This window comes from Chanodichthys erythropterus, chromosome 20, assembly GCF_024489055.1.
Source record: "Chanodichthys erythropterus isolate Z2021 chromosome 20, ASM2448905v1, whole genome shotgun sequence".
NCBI lineage: Eukaryota > Metazoa > Chordata > Actinopteri > Cypriniformes > Xenocyprididae > Chanodichthys > Chanodichthys erythropterus.
In genome coordinates this window covers 18,735,268-18,746,214 of record NC_090240.1, presented here as the reverse complement: position 1 = coordinate 18,746,214, position 10,947 = coordinate 18,735,268, and the positions used below count along the sequence as shown (strand labels likewise).

General features: G+C 36.0%; 1 protein-coding gene across 1 annotated transcript; it reads right to left on the bottom strand.

Annotated features, from left to right (window-relative positions):
- Window positions 1–428: 428 nt before the first annotated feature.
- mtfr2 (mitochondrial fission regulator 2) lies at window positions 429–10,836 on the bottom strand. The gene is made up of 8 exons (XM_067371963.1): window positions 10,814–10,836; window positions 10,352–10,501; window positions 10,119–10,223; window positions 8,502–8,626; window positions 8,064–8,281; window positions 5,028–5,316; window positions 4,767–4,950; window positions 429–881 (listed from the first exon to the last, which is right to left on the bottom strand). Exons 2-8 carry the CDS (start codon window positions 10,421–10,423, stop codon window positions 837–839), a joined length of 1,038 nt encoding a protein of 345 aa, XP_067228064.1. The 5' UTR covers window positions 10,424–10,501; window positions 10,814–10,836; the 3' UTR covers window positions 429–836.
- Between the last annotated feature and the right edge of the window lie 111 nt (window positions 10,837–10,947).

The window sequence follows — 10,947 nt, the reverse complement described above, 5'->3', positions numbered from 1 at the left end:
TTGCCGCACAAAAAGTATTCTCGTTGCTTCATAACATTTAGGTTGAACCACTGTAGTCAAATGAACTTTTAAATACATCTTTAGTAGCTTTCTGGGTATCTGAAAGTGTTAATCATCTTGCTGTCAATGGAGGCCTCACTGATTTTATCAAAAATATCTTAATTTGTGTTCTGAAGATGAACAAAGGTCTTACGGGTGTGGAACAACATGAGGGTGAGTAGTTAATGACTGAATTTTCATTTGGGTGAACTAACCCTTTAATTTATACAGCATTGGCATGGATAATGGCGAATATTAGGAAATATCAGACGACAGAATGGTGCAATTCACTAGACAGAATAAAATATTCCAGAGACCTGTGTCATAAACTTGTTTATGTTATAGTACACACTTGACGGATGAAAGACGACACATTTGAAAGGCTTCTTACTTGTTTATTGCTTCTGATAGTGATACTGCATTAACAGTTTGTAGGAGAGGATGAAAATACAGCAGAAACATGGATGAACGAATTATTGGCAAAAATAGGTACCAAACTTAAAATATCACTGATAAGTTGTTCAGAGAACTTTTGTTAGTCCAACTATGCTTTAAATGAAAAAACAAAAACAAAAAAAAACATCAGTATAAAAAGAGGCATTGCATAGATCCACATTTGTGGCTTAAAGTTGTAGCATCTTATGACATAATTACTGCCATCCTGAATCAATACTTTTGATTCAGGATGTAAAGTATTCATCATTCACAATTAAGAAGTCCTTTGTATATAATATTTACAAATAAAAATCAGCATGTACAAAAATTACTCTGATTCCGGAAGACTTTAAGGTCAAGGGTCAAAGGTGAATGCGTCCCTGGCTGCGTCTGGTGTGATGGAGAATCTGTAAACCAATACGACACTAAAGTCACAACAGCACATAATGCATTCTCATGAAACTGCATTCTCAACTAAATTTTACAGCAAAACGTCAAGGCTTCTGTCCAAGTATTGTGCAATAGTGCTACATAAACACAGGTGTAGGAAAGTGGTGAGGAAAAGCTCTTCGTTACAGAAGACCACAAGTGTTTTAGAAAGATATACTAAAATCTGAGAATAAAGAGCTTAAAAATGAATTATCACTCATAACTGCTTTTAATAGGAATTCACATTTAATTCCCATAAACGGTTTATATTCGGCAAACAAATGGGTTCAGTCAATGCTGAGGTGTCTCATTTGTGTTTCACGTGGCTGATGCACTGTGATGAAAAGTTGCCCTCTGCTGGTCTAAAGGTAACAATTAAGTTTCTGGACATACACACTCCCCCTAGCGGTTCAAATTAAAAATGCACTGCAATTATTGCTCTCAAAAGGCTCAAAAATCCAACATGAACCCTGCTTGCTGCTAGTTTAATATCCATTTCCCAAGTTGTGCTATGTTTTTATGGCACTCAGAAACTCCTGTAAATTAACAGGACTGGTGGAGAAAATTAGCATGTGTGCTAAAACACTAAGCAAGTGCATATTGTTCGTCCAATTGAACTGTGATGTCCCCAAAAAAAAAAAAAAAAAAATGTAATAATAACAGTACATATCTATAATCTGAGGACATTAATACTGAGCACAATACGAAAGCGACAGCAATGAGTGCATTGACAACAACACAAATAAGTGGATAAACATTTGCATATTCTAAAAAAAAAAAAAAAACTATGTTTACATGAGATTTGAAAATATTGTATTTTTCTCTGGTTTTGAAATTAGAACAAGTCAAATGCCTATTTAAAAAAAAAGGTTGCTTGTTTGAAGGGCTGAAAAATTTGGCCAGAAATTGTCATTTATCTCAATATGGCTTTAAATTAATGATAATACTATATTATTATATTTTATTGTAATATATAACTATTATTATTATTATTACTAATTAAAAATATTTAACAAAGAAATACAGTGCCCTCCACAATTATTGGCACCCTTAGTAAATATGAGCAAAGGTGGATGTGAAAATAAATCTGCATTGTTTATTCTTTTGATCTTTCATTCAAAAAATTCACAAAATTCTAACTTTTCATTGAAGGAAAACAGTTAAAAGTGGGGGGAAACTCACATTATGAAATAAATGTTTTTATCCAATACATGTTGGCCATAATTATTGGCACCCCTAGAAATTCTTATGAGTAAAATATCTCTGAAGTATATTCCCATTCATATTTTCATTTTTTAGCACACCAGGGTGACTAGGAGCATGAAATTGTCGAGCCATGACTTCCTGTTCCACAGGAGTACAAATATGTGTAAACACAAAGGCCAAATTCCCTTAATCATTCATCACAATGAGTAAAACCAAAGAATATAGTTCTGATGTGCAGCAAAAGATTGTTGAGCTTCACAAAATAGAAAATGGCTATAAGAAAAAAAGCTAATGCATTGAAAATCCCCATTTTCCACTATCAGGGCAATAATTAACAAGTTCAAATCATCTAAAGATGTTACAAATCTGCCTGGAAGAGGACGTGTGTCTAAATCATCCTAATGTGAAGTGAGGAAGAAAGTTTGAGTGGCCAAAGACTCTCCAAGGATCACAGCTGGAGAATTGCAGAGATTAGTTGAGTCTTGAGTTTTAGAAAACCTAAAAAAAAAGATCAAACAGCACCTATATCCCCACAAGTTGTTCAGGAGGTTTTCAAGAAAAATCCTCTGCTCTCATCCATAAAAAAACTCCAGTATATTCAGTTGTCAGACACGACTGGAACTTCAAACGGGTCCGGCTTCTATGGTCAGATGAAACTAAAAAAAGAGCTTTTTGGCTGCAAACCCACCGGATGGGTTTGGTGCACACATGGATAAAAAGTACCCCATGCCCACGGTTAAATATACTGCTGGATCTTTAATGTTGTGGGCCTATTTTTCTGCTGGAGGTCCTGGACATCTTGTTCAGATATATGGTATCATGGATTCTACCAAATATCAACAGATAAAAAAAAAAAATCAAAACCTGACCACTTCTGCTAGAAATCCTATAATGGGCCAAGGTTGGATCTTCCATCAGGACAATGATCCAAAACAAACATCAAAACCAACACAAAAATATGTCACTGAGCACAAAATGAAGCTTCTGCCATGGCCATCTCAGTCCCCTGACCTGAACCCTAAAGAAAATGGGTGGAGTGAACTGAAGAGAAGAAGCACCATCATGGAGCTGGAATCTGAAGAATCTGGAGAGATTCTGCATGAAGGAATGGTTTTGAATAAAAGGGTGCCAATAATTGTGGCCAATGTGTTTTGGAGAAAAACATTTATTTCATAATGTGACTTTCCCCCCACTTTCAATTATTTTCCTTAAATGAAAGGTTATAATTTTGTGAATTTTTTGAATGAAAGATCAAAAGGATAAACAGTGCAGTTTTATTTTCACATCTGCTTTTGCTCATAATTACTAAGGGTGCCAATAATTGTGGAGGGCACTGTATCACCATAGTAATATTTACTGTAAAATTGTTTAAGATAAATAATACAATACTGACAATTTTATTGTTAACTAAAATCACAATACTAATATTTATGTTTTTAATTTCATCAAGCTTCTATTTTGGCAGAAAACAGCTGGCTTATAAGCGCTTATTTCAAATTTGGGAAGATGGTTGGCGCATTTGCATTCCCAAATACAGAGCAGATGCAGATATGAACTCGGGTGATTAGCATTTACTGTGAGACGAGTCGGTTTGAGCCACTGAAAACATTGAATCATGAGCTGCTTGTGTGTGTAAAAGAAAACAGTGCTGTGCTTCACTCCAAAAACACCCCAAATTCATTTAATTAAATTGCAGCCTTTGCATTTTGATAATTGTACTAACTCATATTGCGATTTTGGTTTTATTTCAATTAATTGTGCAGCTCTTGTGTGGCGATTGTTTTTTCCTTAAAGGAACACTCCACTTTTTTTGTAAATAGGCTCATTTTCCAACTCCCCTAGAGTTAAACAGTTGAGTTTTACCGTTTTCGAATCCATTCAGCCGATCTCCGGTTCTGGCGGTACCACTTTTAGCGTAGCTTAGCATAGTTCATTGAATCTGATTAGACCGTTAGCATCACGCTTAAAAATGACCAAAGAGTTTTGATATTTTTCCTATTTAAAACTTGACTCTTCTGTAGTTACATTGTGTACTAAGATCGGCGGAAAATGGAAAGTTGCGATTTTCTAGGCTGATATGGCTAGGAACTATACTCTCATTCCAGCGTAATAATCAAGGAACTTTGCTGCCGTATCATGGCTGCAGCAGTGCAATGATATTAAACGTCTCCATGGTTGCAAGGCACGTTCCCTGTGCAAGCAGTGGCTCAAGGGCGCTGCGTAATATCATTGCACTGCTGCAGCCATGGTATTAACTTATTATTATTAACTTTTATCTTCTGCATTTAAAGGATTTACATGAACTTACACCATGTCAAGTTATTAAGCATAATCACTGTAAGACTGTGCATGTAAATGCACTCAATAGGTACAATGGCATTTTGGATGGTACCTTGCGGTTTGATTGGTTGGCTTGCACATGATTTTATTCAACCCATATTGTTAACTTGACACATAGTGCGTGATGTTGACAAAACTGTACCACATGACATAACAGCTAATGATGCCATCTGACAAATACCTCATTTCATTATCACCCTGTACCACCAAATACTCAGCTGTTTTATTTATGGAGTAAACAGTCAAAACAACACAACCCCTATTTCACTACTGTCAACTGAAATAAATGTTAGCGGTAAAAGAGGAAGAAGACCTACCCTGGGAGTGTCTGGACTGCTGAAAGGAGAGGGTTCAGCCGAGCGGTTCTCTTTACCAAACGAATCATCTCTCTGTCTGTGTGCAAACTTCCTTTTCAGTGCTTCGGCGATGAGAGCTGCAGGGTCAGATGAACATGCTACGCCTTTACTCTTCCGTCGCCTTACTGGAGTTCCACCTGGAGATCTACAAATACAAAACCATGTTCAGTATTGAGCTTCAAACTAAGACGTGCTTCGAGTTTGAAACCAGTAGATCCATACCTCTCGACAGAACGCAGTTTGACCTGATTCAGGTCTCTCAGCACCTCTAACATGGACGGCAGGGCAGCAGGCGCTGTACCCAGAGATGGATCACACTGTGCAAGCTTTTCCCTTTTTGCTGCCTGTCTTTGTCGAATCACCTCCGACACGGACACCTCTGTGCAGCTGGCCATAGCCGGAGGAGGAAGTGGGGGTGGAGGTGGAGGAGGACAGACAGGAGTGGAAGTAAGGACAGGAATTGGTAGAGTAGAGCATGGAGTGCCAGGATCAGCTGAAAGAACGGCACGGCCTGAGATGTAAAAAGATATCAGAGTGATACATTAAAGGGGTCATATCATAATTTTTTTAACCATTTTATTTTGTCCCTGAGGTCCACGAATATTAATCAGTTCATTCGGGCATGTGATTAGCTAAGGACAAAAAAATTAAAAAAATAAAACATTTTCCCCATTCAATCTGACTATACAATAATGATATTAATTATTATTATTATTGTTATTATTATTAGAAACAATATTTTTATTTTATTACAAGGTATCAGAGTGATACATTAAAAGGGGTTATATCATACATTTTTAGCCATTTTATTTTTCCTCAGCATTCCACGAGTCAAGTTATGATTTGCTCCAAAAACAGGCAATTAGGTGTCTTTGAACCATAAAATTTATATATATATATATATATGCCACTTGTATAGGATGCAAGATTTCTGTGTGGTTAAATACAGTTTTAACTGCTCCATCCTTCAATAATTTTTTTATAATGCCTGAATGACATTGTCAGTCACAGATTCACAAAGTCAAGACCAGACTGAAATGATTATTTGTCTTGCACAAGTAGACAAAGTCTCCAAGTATTTAAATTAATAAATTATTTTAATAATCAAATTTTTTTTAAATAATTACTCTATTTATAAAAACTGAATAATTAAAATATTTAATTAATAATAATTATTAATCTATTTCAATGTAACTTTCATTCTAAATTAACATACTAAAAAGTACATAAAAACCAAGATTTAAACTGAAATCATATCTCCTTAACTATTGTTTTTATTGATGAACATACAGTTCTTTAAGCTTTTGGAATCACAAAATAAATTGTGGTTGATTCATTTTACATATAAATAGTCCTAGTTTCTGTTAACAAAAACGTTTGAAAACAAGCAGCTTTGTTTTAATTACAGCAGAAATACCAAAACTATCTATTTGGGGGTCCTTTGAATATTGTGTTGGACAACAGGGTCAAAAAGTCAAAAAGCTTGAGAACCTATACAAGTAATAAGCCCTGTGAAGCCATGCTTTACAGTGAAGTTATAATAGCTAAGGGGCGTTGTTAGGCCCGACATGGACTGGAGTGCCTAAAACACCCTAAAGCTGTTATAAATTCACTGTAAACAAGTCCCTGACTGTGAACAGCAACAGAAGTTACATTTATTATGTCTCTAGATGGCGGCAAATATTGTCTTTATGAGCGAGTCACTCAGTCACAAAGACTTTTACATTGAAACTTCTTGTGAACACTGAACAAGACGCAAATGACAAATACTCTGACTAGCACTGTCAGTGTCAGCAGGGCACGGGAAAACACATTAAGGGTGCCCTAGAATTGAAAGTTGAATTTATCTTGGCATAGTTGAATAACAAGAGTTCAGTACATGGAAATGACATACAGTGAGTCTCAAACGCCATTGTTTCCTCCTTCTTATGTAAATTTGATTTGTGCAAAAGACTTCTGAAGAACAGGCGAATCTCAACATAACACCGACTGTTACGCAACAGTCGGGATCATTAATATGCACGACCCCAACTTTTGCATACACCAGCTCATGTTCAAGGCATCAGACAAGCCAGTATTAATGTCTGGATCTGTGCACAGCAAATTAACAGACTTTATGCAGGTAAGCAAGCAAGAACAATAGCAAAAAATGGCAGATGGAGCAATAATAACTGACATGATTCATGATATCATGATATTTTTAGTGATATTTGTAAATTGTCTTTCTAAATGTTTCGTTAACATGTTGCTAATGTACTGTTAAATGTGGTTAAAGTTACCATTGTTTATTACTGTATTCACGGAGACAAGAGCCGTCGCTATTTTCATTATTAAACACTTGCAGTCTGTATAATTCATAAACACAACTTCATTCTTTATAAATCTCTCCAACAGTGTGTAATGTTAGCTTTAGCCCGTTAGCCACGGAACACAGCCTCAAACTCATTCAGAATCAAATGTAAACATCCAAATAAATACTATACCCACATGATCTGATATGCTGCATGACGAACACTTTGTAAAGATCCATTTTGAGGGTTATATTAGCTGTGTGAACTTTATGCAATGTATTATAGAGTCGCGAGCGTGGGGCGCGAGCATTTAAAGGGATGAATCGGTGCGCTGAATCGGCGCATTTTTAATGATGCCCCAAAATAGGCAGTTAAAAAACTGAATTTAAAAAAAAAAAAAAAATCTATGGGGTATTTTAAGTTGAAACTTCACAGACACATTCAGGGGAAAACTTAGACTTATATTACATCTTTTAAAAAAGCGTTCTATGGCACCTTTAAGAAAGAACAAAGATCGCATCAGATATTCAAACTGATTCAAACTGATGAACTGACCTGAAGGAAAATGCTAAATCTGAATGCAGGTAATACACTCGGTCACTCGATATCTCTCACAATAATCTCCTACATAATGCAGAAAGCTTCAATGAACAAAATCAATTGAGAACAAACATATATTTAAGCAACATACACACTCAGTGGTGCAGCGATACTTGTAATGCGGTCAGCTGTATGTTTTCAGGAATTTTACAATGGTTTTGAACGCGGCTCAACCAATCAGAATCAAAGGACGGAACTATCCGTTTTATAAATAAAAATAAACCATGTTTGTTTCTTGAACAGTACAATCTATGTGAATTTGGGTTTGTGGCTAAAAATAGCCACCACAGACAGCCTTTTCATAATATGAGATAAGAATCTCTAACAATCGGTCAGTTACAGCACTGGCATATTAAGAATACAGTACCTGCTGGAGCTGTGACTATCATAGCGATCTGTGCTCGTAGTCTCTGCAGCTCCTCTTCCAGAGCTGAGATCTTCTGCAGGGCCTCTGGCTGGGTGCCCGGCTCCAGCACCCTGCCGCTCTTCTGAGCCGGTACAGACACAGACAATGAACGTTCACACCCCAATGAAGGAATCTCAAAACCTTGCTGTACACAGTGTTTCCTCAGCGGGATTGCAGTTCTGTTATAAACATGGTAAGACATGATGACACTCTGAACTTTCTCCATAAAACAAAACTAACATAAATTACATACACACTCTTGTGAAGATCAGAATCCCACAAGAAATCTCATAACAGGCGTAACTTATGTTCAGAAGTATATTTAGCACTCATACAGACACCGTCAGTGAGCTATTAATAAAAACCTTTGTGTTTATACAGCTGCTGATGTGTAACAACCTGAATTTAGTGTGGCTCTCTCCTTCATCCTCCACCAGCCAAAGCACATCCGCCAATGTAGGAATGGCTGGTGTATCCACTGACACATCAATATGCCCTTGTCTATTGAATGTCTGCAGAGGAATCTAGAAACAAACAGTAAGAACTCATTAGTGAAAGTGCACTTAAGTCTTTCAAAGCCTTGAGTATGCGAAGAGACTTTATCAACAATTTATACCATGTGAACACATGCATGTAATAACCTGACCTGTACATTTGCCTTATGCATGTGTTCCACAATGAGCTAGTCATAAAAGATTAATACTTTTTTCATATTATATAATAGAAAAATACTTGGTTAAAGGTGTACACTTGCTGTATGAACAGTTTTATTATTTTGTGAACAAATGTTCATGTAAAAATAGCCTTTATCTTGTTTGAGTTGATGCTGTTGTTGATAAACTATTAAAAAGAAGAAAAAAAAAGAAATTGAAATAAAGTGTAATTAAATTTTAAATATTAGATGAAATGCTTTTTAAAAAGAGTAACTAAAATAAGCAATTAAGTGCTAAAAATACTGAAATAAAATCAAAATTGAATTAAAAAAAATAATGACAAAAGCACAGCAAGTACAAAATATTAATAATTAAAATAACACTGATGTTGAGTGAAGATTTTTTAATTACATTTTCTAAAAGTTCTAAAAATTAGAAATATAATTGACTGATCAGCTCTTTAAAGGATTAGTTCACTTCTGAATAAAAATTTCCTGATAATTTACTCACCCCCATGTTATCCAAGATTACATGTTTTTCTTTCTTCGGTCGAAAAGAAATTAAGGTTTTTGATGAAAATATTCCAGGATTTTTCTCCATAAAGTGGACTTCGACGGTTCAATGGGTTGAAGGTCCAAATTGCAGTTTCAGTGCAGCTTCAAAGGGCTCTACATGATCCCAGACGAGGAATAAGGTTCTTATCTAGCGAAACGATCTGTCATTTTTTTTAAATAATAAAAATGTATATACTTTTTAACCAAATGCTTGTCTTGCACTGCAATCTGCCACTCATTACGTTAGAAAGGTCACACATGATGTAGGGCGAAAAAATTAATCTAATTTTCTTCAAAATCTTCCGATATCATTGTTTTAACTTTTTTTTTTGTAAAGGGCATTTAGCTTAATTTTGGCACGTTTGGTTTGAAGACACTGGATCGGTAGTTTCGGTACTACGTCACACGTGACCTTTGTAACATGATTATGTCATGTGTGCGGATCGCAGAGCAGTGCAAGACAAGCATTTGTGGTTAAAAAGTATATACATTTTTATTTATTTATTTTTTTTAGAAAATGACTGATCGTTTTGCTCGGTAAGATCCTTATTCCTCATCTGAGATCACATAGAGCTCTTTGAAGCTACACTGAAACAGCAATTTTGACCTTCAACCCGTTAAACCCCATTGAAGTCCACTATAATGAGAAAAATCCTGGAATATTTTCCTCAAAAAACTTAATTTCTTTTCGACTGAAGAAAGAAAGACACAAACATCTTGGATGACATGGGGGTGAGTAAATTATCAGGAAATTTTAATTCAGAAGTGAACGAATCCTTTAATAATACACAGATACACAGAGACAGCACCTGAAACCGCAGCCGTGGGTGAGGACAGAGAGGAAGGTTTGTTCCAATCATACGGACTATACTGCGGTACTGTCCACACTGTGTACTCTCCCATACTGGAACCAGCTGCAACACAGTGTTCACAAACATATACTGTTAAAAAGTTGCATTTATCAACTTGAGCATGTAAAATCACGTTTATTGATTTGTTTTTCCACATAATTAAATTAAATTAGTGTGACTATCATATTTACCATATCAGGAGGCACTCCAAAGTATTCCAGGACACATCTCAGCAGATCAACGATGTCCTCCAGCAGAGACATGGACAGTTTTCCTGTGTTTTCCACGCTGGATTCTGCTGACAGATGAACAACACACTGCAGCAAACTTCTCCACGTGACCTGAGGGAGCAAATCCGCTGCAGCCGTTCAATTCTCTAACAAAACCGTCGGTAAAACGTTTATCGTTTAAAACTTTAACGATGAAATACCGACCAAAAACAAACGACATAACATTATATTATATGAGAGAGAAACGTAATTAAGGACAACACTAATTATTTATCAGCATCAGCCACTATCCTGCAATGAGCGCATGAGAACACACACGTATTTCAAACCGCATTAATCTAATTTATACACCTATGCATTGTATTATTAATAAAATAGCGTTTATATTTACAAAGACAAGCGTATTATTCACTTTAACGTTACCTCTTTCCTGTATCACGCTTTCCTTCTTCAGGTAAACTCAAATAAAGCTCTTTGCTTGAGAGCGTTTGTGATTGGTCCGGAGAAGAGGGGTGGAGCCTGTTGCCAATCAGATTGAACGTTTTAGAAACGTCGTC